This window comes from Mesoplodon densirostris, chromosome 1 (assembly GCF_025265405.1).
Source record: "Mesoplodon densirostris isolate mMesDen1 chromosome 1, mMesDen1 primary haplotype, whole genome shotgun sequence".
Taxonomy (NCBI): Eukaryota; Metazoa; Chordata; class Mammalia; order Artiodactyla; family Ziphiidae; genus Mesoplodon; species Mesoplodon densirostris.
This window is the reverse complement of record NC_082661.1, coordinates 158,336,873-158,355,731: the sequence shown is the minus strand read 5'-3', so window position 1 is coordinate 158,355,731 and position 18,859 is coordinate 158,336,873. Positions and strand designations below refer to the sequence as shown.

General features: G+C 35.3%; 1 protein-coding gene across 1 annotated transcript in view; it reads left to right on the top strand.

Moving 5' to 3' along the window:
* Positions 1-485: 485 nt before the first annotated feature.
* The window catches only part of DTHD1 (death domain containing 1), an 84,030-nt gene continuing 65,656 nt past the window's right edge, over positions 486-18,859 (top strand). Inside the window, 7 exon segments of the mRNA XM_060097250.1 lie at positions 486-756; positions 2,692-2,956; positions 2,958-3,320; positions 6,993-7,323; positions 9,941-10,137; positions 15,527-15,691; positions 17,387-17,676. Coding sequence (XP_059953233.1) covers positions 486-756; positions 2,692-2,956; positions 2,958-3,320; positions 6,993-7,323; positions 9,941-10,137; positions 15,527-15,691; positions 17,387-17,676 — 1,882 coding nt within the window.

Here is an 18,859-nt window from a genome sequence, read left to right as displayed (position 1 = left end):
ACACTCCCAGCTTATTTTGAAGCAATTCAGACAACATATTAGTTTATTCATAAGTATTTTTGAGTTTCATATAGAGTTATTATTAGCAGTATTTTTAAAAGAGTTCACCTTTGATTAATATACTCCTCATCCTACCACAGAATTCATATTTTGTTGCCTCAAAACTTGAAAAGTATATGAGGCTTCCATAGTATATCGAAAGTGTAAAACTTACATGTAAAGTGGGATTGTGTGAGCTAACTCCATCCCTGTGGTTAATCTATTCTGTACATAGTACCCACAGTGCAGGAATGTCCCTCCTTTGGTCACCTAGTAACTTCCCTGGTCAACAAGAAGCTGAATAAACTATTATGTTGCAGGAAAGCACTTGGCTAGCTGACTTGGATCATCTCCTAGATTTTAGAAGAAAAAAACCACAGCCAAGCTTGAATTTGCTAAACCTTTAGGCTTTGCTGTTAGGAAACATCCCACCTGTGGAGCATAAAATGGATACAGAAGACATAGGCTCAGGTAAACTAGGCCAAATATTGAAGCAGATTTGGAGACGAAACCTGATGCTAAAGCAGGCGCTCCTGGTTGAAGACCATTGTGAAGGGGCTGGCGGGGCCACTTGGATAGCCACAGTGGTCTTTCTGGGTCAAGAACTCAGTGAGGCCCTTCACCAACTCTTGGAACACACTGCAGGGACTCTGCGCTCCACCTGCCAGCAGCTGTATGTACTGCTTGACAAAGAGAATCATTGTACCTGGAGACAAGGCAAGTATTTCCTTTATTCTTTCTCTAAGAAATATTGATTGAGTAGCCACTGTGAGAGCGCTAAGGAGCATACAAAAACCAGAATAGAGTCTCTGTCCACAAGGGACTAACAATTTAACATGGGAAATCAGTTAAGGCAATTGCACAATAATGCAAGGGACGTTGAGGCTAATTCCATTAGAGACATAAAAATGAAATGCGTTAAGTCTTCAGAAATAGGTGAGGTTCCATTTTTAGAGTGGGGAATTTCACTAGCACAAATGCAGTATCTAATCTGAAGCTTAAGGAATGAATTTATGCAGCCAGAAACTGGGCGCCTTAAAGAGCATTCCAGCAGAGATGTTATTAGTAGGACCCAACACTTAGAAGTAGGAAAATATAGGATTAGTGTGAGGCAGGACAAGCAGTTTTTTCATATTGGAGTATGATACTCTATTTTTAGACTTATTTGAACTTGAACCTGTTAATTGAAAAAACACTGGGAAGAATGGGATGGAATGAGATATGAAATTAGACCCCCACACACACGAAGTGGGGTGCAGGTTCTTGGGAATAGGGCCAGTTATGGATGCGAAATACAGCATGGCAGGAAGAACATGGTATCTGATGTCTATGATATCAGACAACAACAAGTTACTCTAGATAAGGAGATAGGTGGCATCATCAAATCTAACTCTAAATAATGTAGTGTCAAGGCAAGCAGGTAGGTATCATCAATCAGGAATCCAGATAACGTTAAGAAATTCAGTCTAGAGGGCAGATTGTGGACATGAGGGAAACCTGTCCAAAGGCAGCATGACCTAGAGACCATCAGCTGGATCTCATAGCCAGGAATGGAATCTCTGGAGAGAACTGAATGTGGTCCTAGGCAACACAAATGATCATTCATGGAAAATGATGATGACTCAGCTACCGGAATAGGAGTTCAAAATAAAGACAGGGTCTCAGATACAAGACAAAAAAAACAACTTGTCAGAACTGGAGCCCAATGATAAGGCTAGACTAGTTAAAGGATGATTTACTGTTGATTTTGAAAACACTGAGCTATAGGGCCTTAAGTTACATATTCTTGAGTTCAGAATTGAATTCTAAAGATTGCAGAGTTGCTAAGCCTGTAAGATGCCATCAGGTGACCCCAGCTGTGAGGAGAGGAGGGATGAACAAATAGGAAAATAATAAGAAATGGGGATGGAGTGAGAGATTATATCAGATCAGATCATGGTAAGGGTTTACACCAGAGCAAAGAGGCTTCACTTGGTTTATTAGTCCTTGAGTAGCCAGGTTCTAATCAGAGAATTGATATAATTAGAGCTATTTTTGAAAGACTCATTTGAAAATTTCCAGTCATCACAAGTCCAGCAGGAGAAGTAGTATAAACCTAATCCAATCATAATAGCAAACAAATAAAATACCCAATAAAATACAGCATCTGCATCAGCAGAAATAATGTAGCTATGGTATGCCTACTACCCAAGTCTCATCTGGAGAGCTCTGCTAAACTTTAGGTGAATAATTATATGTGGATCATTGATAAACTGCATAGTACATCCAAAGAAGAAAAACAATTCTCAGAATCATACCAAATGAGGAATGACTGAGGGAGATATTGACTTCAGTTGAATGGCATCTTATGGAGGGGGGTCATGATATCTTTCTGAAAATATTCAAAGCATTTTCACAAGCAAGAGGGATTAGATTTAGTCTTTTCTACTATGTTAAAAAGCAATTTATCCCCAACTTCTAGATGTGTTAAAAGAATTAAAGTTGTGCAAATGACTTCTTCAGAAGGGAGGTAGGCTTAAAAGCCTAGTAAGGGTCTTTGTAGATTTCTAGGGTGATTTCTCTATATTTCATTACATGTCAGTGGAGAAACATAATTTGGTTTAGTTTTGTATTTACTCTTTTTAATGTGTCTCTGTGTGTATATGTGTGTAGAAATCATTGCATTCATAGATTGCCTCATGAAAAGAAGTGAATATTTGGGGAGCACTGCTACATTTCTAAAGAAAGAAGAAAAGAAGATGTGTAATTTATGCAGCATGCATGATGAATGTACTCCACTGCAGACAATGTCCGCCATTCAAGATATCAAAGCAACAGACATTGCTGCAAGAGGGGAACAAAGTGTCATAGAAACAGCTACTGTTTCTCCCACAAATGGAGAGGAAAGTCATTACACAAACCAGGTCCAGTTAAAAAAAAAAACAACATAGGAGTTCAGAACTAGTGGGAAAAGAAAATAATACATCATTGAAGGGAGATGTAACAGGGCAAGAAGAGTCACAGAACAAAATGTTCCCAGATAATGCAGAAAATGAAGATGATAAACAAATAGAACACATGACTGTTGAGAACATAAATGGCAACAGGGGAGAGATGCATGACATAATCCAGACAAGAGAAAGAGAAATTCAAGAGACCTCAGAAAGCCAAAGTGAAGAGATTACCACATCCTCAATAACATGTGATATCTCCAGTAAATATGGGAATAGTCCTCTTCCCAGTGATTGAGAGAGTCTAAAGCAAAAGCATAACATCATGGAAAAGGACTAAGTAAATGCAATGTGAGAGGTGCTTGTATATTCCTGCTTATATGTGTGTTTCTACTTGTATATAAAACAATATTTATACATGAATAAAATTTATATCTACATTTCAGATCTCCAAAGGATATTACAAATCAATAATTCAGTTTAAATTACTCCCATAAAAATGTTTATGGCTGCTATTACTAATATTGTTTGTTTCTTATAGTTTCAGGAAAAATATTAAAGGTTTCTTTAAAGGAAGAAAGAATTGACTGTATAAGAAAGTATTTAAAATGAACAATTGTCAAGAACATGGACACATTCCTAAATCACTACTCTTTAGATTATCATAAGAAAAAACTAGGAGACTGCAGAGTTCAAATATTAGAAGAGAATTTCCAAGCCTCAGATTTATTTTATTTATATCCTCAAATGAATTCTCACATTTATCTTATTTATAAATCATCATAAATTCTTAACCCGTGTCTGTAGAACTCTGGGAGGGCTCATGCATAAGCTTCAGGAGGTTCTTAAAATTGAATGTATATTTTCACACCTACTTTATCTCCTTGGAGATGGTCCAGAGCTTTCACCAGATTCTCAAAGAGCCCATGACTTCGAAAAAATATGTTGAAACTGTCTGATCTATTTTGTGAATTATCTCCCCTATACAAGGGGATAATAATCCATAATTGTCCAAATAAATTAAAATATTCACAAGCCATATTTTCACAGTAAAATTAAGACCCTTAGAAGGTAATGGGGAATAAAAAAAAATCATTGGTTTGGGAGACAGAAAGACTTAAATTTATCTCCTGTTTTATTACTTACTAGTTCTGTGACCCTGGGCAACTTGTTCCATTTCTTAGCCCCATTTTCTTATTTATAGAAATTATTGCTGGGATTATTTGGTAAGGTCAAATGGGAAAATCACCTAAAGGGCCTAGCACCTTGTTGCTTGGCAGATGTTCACTCTCAGCTAAATATTAGTATGTTGATTTATTTCACCCCCAACAACCCTCACTTTCTCCACTCCCACACACCACCAAACTTCACTTATCCCGTGTCTGCTCTTTCAGAATACAATACCATTTCCAGGACAACACAATGAATGAGTCTATGATCTCAGGCACGTCATTTTGCTCGCTTTGACCTTAGTTGTCTCATCTATAAAATGAAGAGGTTGAGCTGGTTTAGCTGAAAGGTTCCCTGCATGTCTGAAAATCTAATGAATTCTATAGGTGTCATAGGAGTAATATTTAACCCATGAAAGACCCCCTTGGTGTGAAAAGCTTACTGCTCCTGCAAAACAACTATGAAAATAGTCAATATGCGGTTGCCCATTTCACTTGAGAAAAATATTAACACTTCATATCCTTACATTCAGAAATGACTCAAAGCATCTAATGAGTCTAACTAATGAGTCATTGCTGAACCACTCCCTCTAACACCTCCTTTAGGTGTTTCCTAGTTAGTGATTTCCTCTTTGTGGCATGAAAACCAATTTTGTTTGGCTTGCATGTTTCAGAACATGACTACTCATTGCAGTTCCTCAGGCTAGGAAGCCATCATGCCACAAGAAAGATGAGAGTCATAAACAAATCTAGCTCACAATCTATTGTGATTCCTCCCTGGAGAGTGTTTTGAAAAAAGCCTATCTCTTCCAGGGTAGTTGTCTTAGTGTATACAAAGGGAAACGACACTAGAATAAACCAATGTGATTATTTTAGTGGCTGGACTAGATCTATTTGATTAGGTCTAGGGGAAATGGAAGCATTTACAGGGCCCCTTGCCCTACTTCATCTGTCAGTCTTTTGCAAGAAGAGTGTATTGAATTGGGTTTCCAGGGCACAAAAGAGAGTCGTTTTTGAAATTATACAAGACTGGATCTGTAGTATTCCCCCAGCCTGAGAGCAAGAGACCAAGAGAGTGATAGTAAGACCAAAAGGCAGGAAGGAAGGGAGGGAGAGAGGGAGGGAGGAAGGAAGGACAGAAGAAATTGAGGGGAAACATATAATGCAAAAGACGTAAACACCCGTTCTACTGACTGCAATCTGTGGCTTTTATTTGGATCCAGATAAAAGAAACTAAAAACAACAATGGGAAATTTGAACAGTCTATTTTATGATATTAAAAACAAATTAATTTATGAATAAAGTAATGCTATGATGATTTAAAAAAAGACTGGAACATTGTATCCTATATTAAACAATGTATCTAATTTTCTGAAATACCATTATCACCATGATCAGAGAAGACTCAAACAGACCCATGTGCTGGATAATTTTCTATTCCTTCTAACTTTATGGGTTCAGAATTGTAAATATAAATAAATAACCCCCTCTGAAATTTCAACATATTTTCTAGATTTCTGTGTTAAGGGGCACTATAACATTCAATTTACTAATTGAAAAATAGTTGAAGGCTGATTATTCTAGAACTTGATATTAATGCTGCATTTTATAAAGATCCTCTTATTTCTCTTTGACATTGTTTATATTTCAATCATTTCACTGGTATGAAGTGAGAAATAGTGAGAAGAGAGGAAATGCAAGCTGGTAGTTGTAATATAGAGAGCTAACATTTATTGAACACTCTTTTATGTTAACCCACAATTATAAGAAGTTGAAATATTTTATCTCATTCAACCCTCACATTATTGTGGATCTGGTATTCGTTTCAGTGTGTAATGGATAAAGTAACCAGTGTTTTGGAATGATTTGAGGAAGTATGATATTATATTAGAAAGTTTGGGCTTTTGTGTTAAAGATAGATGGACTCATTTATTGATTCTACAACTTACCATCTGTGTGATCCTCAGCAAGTTAAAATTTCTAAACTTCAGTTTCTTTATCTGTAAAATAGTAATGACAGTAGTACCTGCCCATGGGTGAGTAGTACCTCATACCCATTGTGTGAGGATTTGAAAGAAATAATGTATAGCCTAAAACCTGGTACATAGAAAGATCTAAAATATTAGCTATTTTAATAATAATAGTTGATGTTAAAGGTCAAACAAATAGTAAGTGACTGATCTCAAAATTGAATTCAAATTTATAAGACTCTAAAATCTTAGGCAAAAGTGATGGTACAAAAAGCAAGAGTAAAACCAATTGTCAAAATCAGTTTTTGTATTGATTCTTTGAGAACTGTAAATATTCAGTTTCTATTTACTTTGATTAAACATACATTCACAGTACTTTTGTACCTTTCTCTATTTTTCTTAAATATGTAATAAACAATTCCAGTACCATATCTATACCTTTCCTCAAAATTTAGAAGACTATTCAGGCACTAGTACTTGGTTTATCAAGAAGCTTCAGCAATCTTCAGATTTATATTTGAAGTGAACAAAATGGGAATGAATTGTCTGCTTAAATAATAATAGTAATAACAATAGTAACAATAGCTTAATATATATAGTACTTTCTATGTGCGAGGCACAGCTTTTTAATTACTTACTGTATAATAGTTCATTTAATTCTCAGTCTTCCGATGAGATAGGCATTATTTTATCATTATTTTACAGTTGAGGAAACTGAGGCATAGAGAGGTTAAGTATCTTGCCCAAGGTCACAGAGTTACTAAGTGGGAGAGCAGGGATTCATACCATGACAACGTGTCTCTAGAGCTTGTGCTCTTAGGCATTTCACTATACAGTCTATAAATCAAATATTTGAAAAAATGATGTCCTTTTTCCCCCTGCAGGTATCTTGATGTGCTGAGTGATGATACTGTCACCCAAGTGTCTTGTTATATTACAGCACCATCCTATGTTCTACAACATCTAGAATGCTGGATAATTAATAACATGAGTTCCTTAATAGTGAGTGATAATGAAGAATTAGTCAGCAATGTTATCACTGTAGAGTGCTCAGATATGGAAAAGAGAATTCCATTTCCACTATGCATTGCCATTCCATTTACTGCACATTACAGGGGAAATTACAGAGACATCATGGTGAAAGTGTCTGATGTAGACCTTCAATCAAGTTACCTGACTCCAAATTCACTGGAAGGAATGAGAGGAAGTTACAAGGTTGGTAAATCCTTGACTACACAAACATTTGCTGTTTGACTTCTAACTATTACTCAGACTACCAGATCATAGTACAGATACAATTACTCCATTGGTATAAAATGGAAGGGTTGTTAAGATTTATGCTGGTGAATTCATGTGTTTTTGTTTTGTTTTGTTTTGTTTTGCTATCCATAAAGATAAAAGAGCAGAGCTTATTGGTCAAACTTGGGAGTGAAGAACTTGAGTCTAAGACCCAGCAAGTGTTATAGTTTTTGCCTGGGAAGCAAAGCCAACATCATGGTTTAATTAGCTTCACACCTTAGACTAGATTTAGACTAACATTTCTAATGGGATGGACCTCTGTCTAAATTTAAGAATTCTAGAATCCCCAGATGACATTAGCTTTATTTTTATCATTCATGGGTTGGGAAAATATGTAAAAACTAAACAATTTGTGTGTGTGTGTGTATATGTGTCTGCCTTGAGATAGTTATTAAGTCTAGTTATTAGTCTGTACGTGGAAAAGAGTATATGTGGTAGTTAGGATGTGGGTTGTCGCAGAAGATTGGCTGGGTCTGAAGTTTGGTTCCTACACTTTCCTGCTATGTGAACTTGAGTAAATTATGTAACCTTGATATGACTTAATTTTTTTCATCTAAAGAATGAATACAATAATAGTGTCTAACGGAGAGAGTAATAAGGATTAAATGAGAAAATACACTTAAGAAGATAAAAGGAAGTCTATAAACACATGTTAGTAGTTAATAAATTATCATTTTCATGGTAAACTTTCTTATAATTACTCTCAAGCCATCCATGGTGACAAATTCATATGTTTTGAAGAAAGAATATATACATAATTATTAAACTTAGCATAGAGTTGATGGGAGTTAAAGTTTAAGGTTCTTCTGTGGATCACTGAACTTATTTTTAAATAATTAAAATATTTGTCTTTTCATCTTTATATAAGCTATCATTATTTGAGGAAGAGGGCAGGGAATAAATGTAAAGAAAATGCCACACATGTAAACAATTATTTTTAATTTATCTCTTCTGATTTGGGTCTTTTCTGAGTTTCAAACAAAGTTATACAGTTGAATATGAAAACTAAGCCTGTTCTAATTATTTATGCCAATTCATGCAACTAAAACATTTTATATTTAGTCTAGGAAGTCTGTAAGTATAATAGTCTAGTTATCATTGCCCTTATGTGTGGCTTTTTAATATTGACCCGTCTGTGTGACTATCATAATAAAAACAAAAACAGTTCATAGCACATATGCTTTTCACCAAATGGGTAGGCAAGATGATTAGTAAATAGAAAATGCAAAAGAAAAAAATAAGAGAGCCATTGTCTACTGAAAAAAATAAAAGCATATACTTTTCTTTTATAGTTTTCTAATGGTTGTTATCCCTATATTTAGCTCAAGAAAATTTAAACTCTAGGTTCCTTCCAAATTTTTACGTGGTTCATACAACATTTAAGAATTCTAATTCTGGAGTCAGATAAACCATCATCAGAGTTCTGCTCTTGACACTCCCCTGCTTAAAAACCCTTCCATTTCCTCAGAACCTACCAAATGTACTCTAACTGCATGGCAACCATAATGAGTTCCCAGAAAACCTTTCTTTCTTACCTCTCACCATTTTCTCTCCAGCCAATTAAGAACATCCATCATGCCCTGAATTTTCCCAACAATGGATTCATGACATGATATTGTGAAATCTCTTCCTTAGTCAGTTTTCAAATGATAGATTATTTTCCATTGTTACTGTCCCTGAAATGTTTTTGTGTGTGTCTGCATGATTATCCTCTCATGCCTGGGTGGGGCCCAGCTGGTGTTTAGGGAAGCATGAATAGACCAGATTACTTCTAAGTCTTCCTCTTCGTTTTAAGCTTTGGTGATTATATGAGTAGATAATTTTGTTTTCATTTATGTACTCAATTCCTTTTTTTGTGATAAAAAAGCTTGAATATGTCCCTGCATATATGCATTCCAAATTTAAATGTCACTATATAAAAAAGAAACCCAAATGTGTCTCTTTGCAATCATCTGCTCCCCCTGCATGGAAGAGAGAAATAGAGAAAATGACTTTATCAAGAGATAGTGAATTGTCAGCAGGAAGAATTTGCTGATAGTACAGGTGCTGTAGGATTTGTGTAAACTACCCAAATGATGAAATTTTTCAGTCCTTGGAATTCCTAAAACATTGTTAAATCTTCTGGATAAAGGCCAATATTTAAAGTCCAAGTCCATTCTGGTAAAGGAGGATAGGATTCCAGATATAATTAATATTTGTGAAAACACTAAATTTGATTGCCCATTATCTGTTTACCTTTTGGGGGGAATAATTTAAATTTAAAAATACATTTATTTATTTATTTTCTATCGTGTAGTTCAAATTTGAGAAACTCCTAGTATCTACTTCTACTTCTACTTCATCTCATGAAAGGACCATCCATTTGGGGTTAATGAAGTAATTCTCAATTGTGGGAGATTACAAGGACAGCATATAGTTGTTGTTGTTGTTGTTTTTTCCCACAGCCAGAGAATATGTACAGCATGTACTTCCAGAGCAATGCACTATTAATGTCCTTTAATGTCATTGTCTTAATGTCCTTAAATCCACACAGGTCACCTGTGCTGAAGTGAAAGTTTATAAGTTGGGTATCTTTTCTGTTGTGTCTTGTTTAAAGAAAGAGTCCTTTACAGTAACAAAGAAAGGCCTTACTCTTAAGCCAAGCATAGATTCTCAAATATCCTTAAATTACCCTCCAGGAGTTTTCAGCTCATCAGTACTCGTACAACTAAAGGTAAATATTAAAAACTGGTGAGTTTCTTCTCCTAGATTTTGTGGGTCATCAAACATCATCTGAAAAGGTTGGAGAAGATACAAATATTTAATATAACAGTAAATGAATTCTTATACTTTTAATGACCTAACTTACAGTGTCATCATTGATATAGTGATGATTTGGAGCATATTAAATCTCATTCCAAAATAAATCCCTGCCTTATTTTAAAGCTTTTTCTAGCTAATTTTTTGTGTTGTTTTATTTATGATATTTGTTGACAAAAACAAATGTTGAGTATCTATGAAAGAATTAATGCCAGACATTGGGACTTTCATATGATTCAAGATTTCCACCTGAGAGGATGGCTAAAAGAGAGGCTAATCAATGAAAATACTTATGATTGTAAATATTTGGTTATATTTAATTATTAAACAGTACTTTTCTGGGATAAGAATTTAATACATACAAACATTATTTACAAGGTGTACAATGACATATCAATGTACATTTTAGAAGACATATTTCCTCAATATTTCCTTCTAGCCTAACTCTCCCTCATGCTCTCCTAATTTCTCTCAGTTGTTACCATAAGTGGTAAGCAAAGAAGAAAAGTTGGGAAGAAATCATATTATATACAATTTATTCATTAATATTTTCCATAAACTTTGAAATTTTGGAATCATGCTAGCTATTTTTATCAGCCATTCTTATGTGAGAGGAAACAAATAAATATAGTCTTGTTTTTCTAGTTTCTGAAGATCACTTGATCTAACAATAGTTCTAATTAGAAATTATATAAAATGTCTATTTTGTTTTCTAGGTCATTTTTTTGCCTACAATTAAGAGTGTTTCTCAGTTATTTATAACATAGAGCAAATATGATTTTTCACATTTATTAAATTTGGAGGTAGTATACTAGAAATATTCTTAATTTATTATATACTTTTATACTTAAGAACGTATAATATTACCTGTGGATTGGAAAGCCAAGTGAGGAAGAATTTAATTTAATTTCCAAATCAAAAAGAAACTATTACTCAGAATAGCCAACAGAATATTGAAGGAGAAGACCAACACTGGAGGACTGACACTATGTGACTCCAAGACTTACTATAAAACTACGGTAATCAAGACAGTGTGGTATTGATGAGAAAAGAATAGACACATAGATCAATGGAACAGAATAAATAGTCCATAAATAGATCCACATAATATAGTCAACTGATCTTTGACAAAGGAGAAAAGGCAATACAATGGAGCAAAGACAGTGGAACAAGTGAACATCCACATGCAAAAAAAAAAAAAAAAAAAGAATCTATACACAAATCTTATACCCTTCACAAAAGTTAACTCAAAGTAGAATGTAGACATAAATGTAAAACAGAAAACTATAAAACTCCTAGAAGATAACACAGGTGAAAATCTAAATGATCTTGGGTATGGCAATGACTTTTTAGATACAACATCAAAGGCGTAGTCCATGAAAGAAATAATTGATATGCTGGACTTCATAAAATTAGAAACTTCTGCTCCGGGAAAGACAATGTCAAGAGAATGAGAAGGTGAGCCACAAACTGGGAGAAAATATTTGCAAAAGACACATCCGATAAAGGACTCTTATCCAAAATTTACAAAGAACTCCTAAGACTTGACAATAAAAAAACAAAGACCTGATTCAAAAATAGGCCAAAAACCTTAACAGATACCTCACCAAAGAAGATGTACAGTTGGCAGATAAGCATTTGAAAAGATGGTCCACATCATATGTCATCAGTGAGATGGATTAGTTGTTTAGACTATATTTTTAGTGCAGTTTTAGGTTCACAGCAAAATTGAGAGGAAGTTACAGAGATCCTATTTACAAAGCAGAAATAGAGACACAGACGTAGAGCACAAATGTATGGATACCAAGGGGGAAGGGGGTGTAGGATGAATCGGGAGATTTGGATTGACATGTATACACTACTGATACCATGTATAAAATAGATAACTAATGAGAGCCTACTCTATAGCACAGGAAACTCTACTGAATGCTCTGTGGTGACCTAAATGGGAAGGAAATCCAAAAAAGAGGGGATATATGTATACGTACAGCTGATTCACTTTGCTGTACAGTAGAAATTAACATAACATTATAAAGCAACTATACTCCAATAAAAATTTTAATAATATATAGTCTAAAAAACAAGAAAAGAAACTATCCTTGAAAAATTCCCTGTAATGTCTACTTCTACTTGCAGAGACAAAATATTGAGGTACCTTGGAACAATCTTTTTTATCTCAGGGAAAAATCTTAATTGTGTGGCACTATGGCCTGTACCTGGGAATGATGCATCAGGACACTCTTAGACTTGAAAAAGGCAGCCTGGGGAAGACACTTGCTGGTTTGTCTATACTGCTGTTTTATTTCTGGGTAATTATACCAGAAATTCTGGAAATTATATGTTCTATCCTAGTGGATCTAAAGGAGCTTCCATGTTCTTCAATGTCCCTGTTCATTATATTTGAATATTTGACCCCAAATGGGCCAATCATAATTCCCTTAATGCTTGGAATTTTGGACATTGAAAGAGCCTTGAACTCAAGAAAGAGCAAAGTCAGTTATTCTTGAATAAACAAGTTGATTTAATAAAGGTTGATTATGTTTTACAGAACTATTAGTACATCAAAATGTCATCTTTTGTGGAGTATAATCAAGGGCTATTCACTGCCTGGCGATACTAGTTGTCAAAGTTTGCTAATAATATGTATTTTAAAAAAAGTGTTTAGTTGCAGTGCTGTTAAGAACAGCTGGGATAAATAAGGATGCCACTAAATTATTTAATTTCAATATGAGTTGTATCTATTATCATATTAAAGTCTAAATTTTAGGTGATAGATGTGCTAACTAACCTAACTGTGGTAATAATTTTCAATATATACAAGGATCAAATCATCACATTGTACATATTAAACTTGCACAAAGTTACATGTCAATTATATCTCAACTGGAAAAAAAATAGTTTAAATTTGACCTTAATATCATTAAGGACTTTTTTGATTTTAAGTGACAGAAAAACAAACCCAAAGTGCTTAAGAAAAAAAGAATTCTTTGGTCCACATAAATTACAAATCTGGGGATATTTTTATTTTAATATTTCTCTTGGACCAGGAAATACCCAGTCTCTCTTCTCTTTCTGCTTCCTCTGTGCCACTTCCATCCTCCAACATGCTTATTCCTCATGCTGGTACTATTGCTATGTCTTCAAAACTCCAAGTTCAGCAGAAAAGAGGAAACTTCTTTTCCCCATGAGTATACATAAAAGCCCTGGCTCTTATTCTTACTCCAAATCTGTCACAAACCCATCACTGAACAGATCACTAAAACCAAAAGGAAGATGTGCTGTACAAGGCAGGCTAGCCTAGTTTACAGCATGGTAACACAAACCTGATTCATCAAAGACAGGCTTGGTCGTCCCACTCCTAGACTTAAGCTGAAGGGCAGCCACTGTTTGGTTGCTGTCATGGTGGCAGAAGAAAGACCTTTGGATAGACCCACACTAGTAATTAAATGCTTAGCCTGGAAATGACAAAATGACATTGTTCACTCTTCATTAACCAGAACAAGTCACATGGCCCCACTCAACCATAGGGGACAAGGAAGTGAAACTGTATCATGTGCTCAGAATGGTAGGGGGAAATTGGGTATTTTGAAAACAACACTGAATGCCAAATGTAATAATTGGCTCAGGTCATATACCCACCTAGACCTGGGAGTAGGGTCAGCCCCACTGCAGCTGAAAACATGTAGGTTTTCACAGAAAACAGACTATTATTAGGAAAAAAGTAGGAGTTATTATCAGAAAAAAATATATATTACATATAATTAAGTCAATTTCTAGTAAATGACCAAAGTTCTAGATTCAGTATGAGTATATCTTCCTGTGTTAATAGATTATTAACTTCCAAGTTTTAAAAATTTTACCATATTTTTGGTTATAAACCAAAAGCCAAAAACTGTTATATTTTCCCCTATCCTCTTGATTTTAACCTGGTTGATCAACACAGTCTAAAGTTTTCAAAGTAGACATTTTAAATCTAGTTCAGTTCCTAATTTATGATTTATAGGACAGCTAAACCTGTGAAACTAAAGTGGTTTTAAACCCGTAACTAATTCTATTCACAAATAAAGATGTGGGATTCACACTTATGTCTTCATTCTTTAGTACCTAGCTAGAATGGTTCTGTCCCCATTGTGGATTTCAGCAGCATTAGACCAGGTTTTGTTTTCCTTTTTCCAGTAAGATGTTCAGTATCAAGTATTTTTCTTTCTGTAGCTTTTAAGTGAATACCCATCTAAGATACCCATTTAAGTGAATTTAAGAAGAGTTTATTGTAAGGCTACAATAGGTACTCTCTGCTTTCTCCATCTCTAAAATTACCCTAATTATTTCACCTTGGTTTTTTTCCTTTTCTCTCTTAGCATCTGCTCTGTTTTTCCTTTCTTAATAATCTCTCTGCTTATTCATATTCATAGCCCAGGGTACTACGGCCAAAGGACAATAAGTTACAATCTCTGAGCCTTTTTCTTAGTCAAATTTCAAAGAAAGAAACCAAATTGGCTGTGTGTTGGAAGTTGATCTACTGTTAGCGAAATCAGCTCTGGTTGGGGGAAAGTATCATATAGTATATACAGCTGCCTCTTTTAAGGCTTTGGGGTGGGGCAGGTTAGCAAGGAGAATTGTAAAAGAAAGCTAATTGGCCATGTCTGCTGTAGGAATTAGGACGAGAATATCAATACCACTTATCCTTACTACAATTTTAAGTGCTTTACAAATTTTAACTCATTTAATCCTATGAGGTGGATAGTATTATTACACTCATATTACAGATAAGAAGACTGAAATATAGGGAGGTCAAATAACTTGTTCATGGTCATACAGTTAGTAAGAGGCAGAGCCACTCAGAATTTGGAAGTAGGCAGTATTGCTCCAGAGTCTATGGTTGCTATACCACGAGACTTGGCTATCCTAGAGCATCAGTTTACATCAGTGAATTTATTGACTTGGGATATTCCCTTAACTCTTTTGCCAGTAGTAAAATGTTTCTCATTCTCCAAAGCTCATCTTCAATACTAGCATTTTCACTTTGCAAGCTTTCCTGAACACCTTCTTTCTGCTGTTAAACCACCCTGTACATTCTCTTCATTACCACACAGATCACCTTGTCCTGTGATTGTTTAATACTGTAATACTGTGAGCTTCTGTCGAGCAAGGGCAATATACACCTTATCTTTGTGTTCATGGTGCACAGCATAATTACTGGCACATAATATATACTTAATGAATTGTTATTGGATTATTCACTTAATGAAAGAATGAATGCATTAAATATGATTTATGCTACACAAAGTTTACCAGTTTCTCTTCTGCTTCCGGATTATAGGACAAAAAGCACTTCCATAAGAAAACCTGGGAACAATACTTGTGAATCTTTGAAATTATTGGGATTCAGAAGCCAAGACAGTGGTTGGTTTGTGCTTGATGGTGTGGTAGTGAGAACCGTGCAAAGTGGCTTGATATCATTTGAATTGCGCGAACATTTGGAGAGGTAATACAACAGTAAACAATAAATATTGATGATATTATATCCTGATGGTTCGTAATTGATGTTTACAGAAGTAGAATCATAGGATTAAACCTTTTATTTCTCAAATAGAAATATGAGTAGTCCTTTAGGGTGTGCTTAAAATGCAAACTAGGCCTGACATGAATACGCTATCTGTAATTTCATTCATGATAGTTTAATAGGTGCTGTTGGAAACCACTCTTAACTTAAATTTATTTTTACACCTTTCTTCTAACTCCAAAATAGTTTTAAAATAGCACCTTCATTTCTGAAGTTTCATGGAGATAGTAATTAACCATTCATATTATGCTTATCTCCTATGTATATATAAACTGAATTTGTTATTCCAGTGTCCACATTTTGCTTTCTCATTTCCATGTTTTCTAGACAGCTCATTATGAGAAGAGTTAGACGTGTTAAGGTTCCTGAGAAGTAGACACTCATAAAGAGAGGGCAATCACATGTCCAAAGATAGCCTTTATCTCATAAAGGAAGAGTTTACATCTATAATTGTCTTGGGTCAGTTCCCTAGAAAAAGAGTCTAAGATGAGAATGCAAGTGATTCTTTGAGAGAGGGCTCTCAGAGGACTCCTGTAGAGTGATGAAAGAAAGCAGGGAGGGTAAGGGAAGAAATGGGAGAACTTATGGCTTGAGCTTAAGTTTTACCTCAGCCTGATACCTCAGGGGAGCTCTGAAGTGTGAGTTCCAAGGAGGCTGGCTTTACACTTTTGCATCAGTTAGTCTTTGTCTGTGGATGTGGTGCTGTTCTGGGGGAGGGGGCTCTTATAGAGCAATTTTCTGGAGAACAGTTGGGCAACAGGTGGGCCAAACCAGGAAGAGGGATTTGAATTAGTTTGCTAGGCTGCCATCATAAAGTATCACAAACACGGTGGCTTAAACAATAGAAATGTATTGTCTTACATTTCTGGATGCTAGAAGTCCAAAATCAAGGTGTTAGCAAGGTTTATTCCTTCTGAGGACTCTGAGGGATCTGTCCCAGGCTTCTTTCCTTGGCTTATAGATGGCTCATTTCATGTTCACATGGCATTCTCTCTGTATGCATATTTGTGTCCAAATTTATTTTTTATGACACCAGTCATACTGGATTAGGATGTACTCTAATGACCTCACACTGATTTGATTACCTCTGTAAAGACCAAATAAGGTTGCATTCCAAGGTACTGGGGATTTGGCGTCCAACACAGGATTTGGGTGAAGGGGACACAATTCAACCCATACAGGGTCCACCATAACAACTCTTATCACACAGTGACAGAGATGAATATTTCAATCCCCACTTAATAATGACATATATTTTGTGTCCTATTGATAGTAAACAGATTATCTGGATCATCTTTCTCTTTTTGAAGTAATACTCTTTGGTAATGCTAGTTAAAATATAATTTAAAATATGCTGCCATATTTAGAGCTAAGCTGAGGCTGGGTGACTTCTTTGTTTATGGGCATCTGTTTTAGAACTTGATTGGTTTAAGCTGGTTTCCTGACTGCCAAGAGTTTCATTCAAGTCATTCATGAATTTAATCAATTAGTCATCAGAATGCTTGAGTTTTAAAGGAGGTTTGATTAATAATGGCTTTTTGGGGGTGTTATTAGTTATTCTTGATATTTTTGAAACTGGCTGTTTCCCTCAGGTTACTCCTTCTTTCTTCCATGCAGGTTTATAGTGCTTCACCCGTCTTCCATTGTGGACAATAGCCATTTGGTTTCTTTTGTGAAGTCTTTGGAGGAAGCCATGCTCAGCATCACTGTTTGCATTGTACTTTATCAGCAGAAACACAACCCACATAGAATCGTTATTTTAGTGGTGCCTTCTAAAGATTTACATCAGGTGCTTAGGGACTTGCGCTTGGAAGCGTCTAGTGGTCCTCCAGAGCCATCTCGCCATTTCCAAGTGAAAGAAGGAGAACAACTCCTTTTAAGGTTTACTGGAAACATATTTGCTTCAAGTAAGTATCAAGAAATCTTTTTGCATATGCTATGGGCTATCAGCCACAAGCTTCAGAAGGAGTCCACTAAACAGGTTTTACTAAGGAAATCTTCAAAGAACTGAGGGGAAGCTTTGGAAAAGTAGGAAGAGAAAAAGGACTTATTTACTTCTTTCTTTCCAGTCTGCTTCTTCTCTTTTTAGGGCATGCACATTCCTTAATGGGCAGACCCTAAGTGACACTTTTAGAAATAATCTTCTCCATAATTTGTATAGCTGAGTTCAAGCTAGGATCATCTCTTTCCTAGTGTCAGTGTCATTGTCTCATAAATATTCCTCTGTTTTCACTATTAGCCATGTGAAATGGAATGTATCAATATTTCCATAGAGTAATAACAGCGATCTTTTAAAAATATGTGTCATACTTTATTACTCCCCTGATTAAAACTTTGTAATTACCTCCTATTCCACTTTAAATAATACCCAAACTCTATGTTGTCCTACAAAGAATCTAACATGAGGTCAGCGGACTCCCAAGAGATGTGTGGATAGACTATATTCCAGCGTAACTGTATTATTTATAATTCCAGTTATTCTATTTTATATATTTAAAAGACTACGCTGGGAAGGAATCAATAAGCTTCACCAAAGTCCAAAAGAGACCATAGCACAAAAGTGGTTAAGAACCTCAGATCCAGATGACACACCCCTGCTTACCTCTTATCTTTATATTTATCTAGTGATCTTTTATTTCCATTATAAATCTTATCACAACTTGAAATTACTTTACTTATTTATTTGTTTATATACTTTTCATTCCTATATTTATGTTCTTCACTGGAATGTAAATTCCATTAGGGCAGTGACTGTGTCTTTCTTGCTGTGTACCCTTGAGCCTAGAATAGTGCCTGGTATATCAAGGGCTTTCAATAAATAGGTAGTGAATGAATGAATATATGATGATGCTGAGGAAGACAAACAGGGTGAGTGACTATGAGAGAAAGAAAAGGAAGAAAAAGAAGAACACAGAGAGAAAACAGCTGTGTGAAAGAAGAGAGAAAAAGAGCTTTGGGGGAGTTGCCATCACAGCAATTTCTTTTATATTGATTCAACCCCTTTTCCTTTCTAACTCCTTTCCTTGAGGCAGAATAATATTGAACAGCATGCATGTAAAGATGAGGTGTGGGGGAAATTCAGGAATGGGT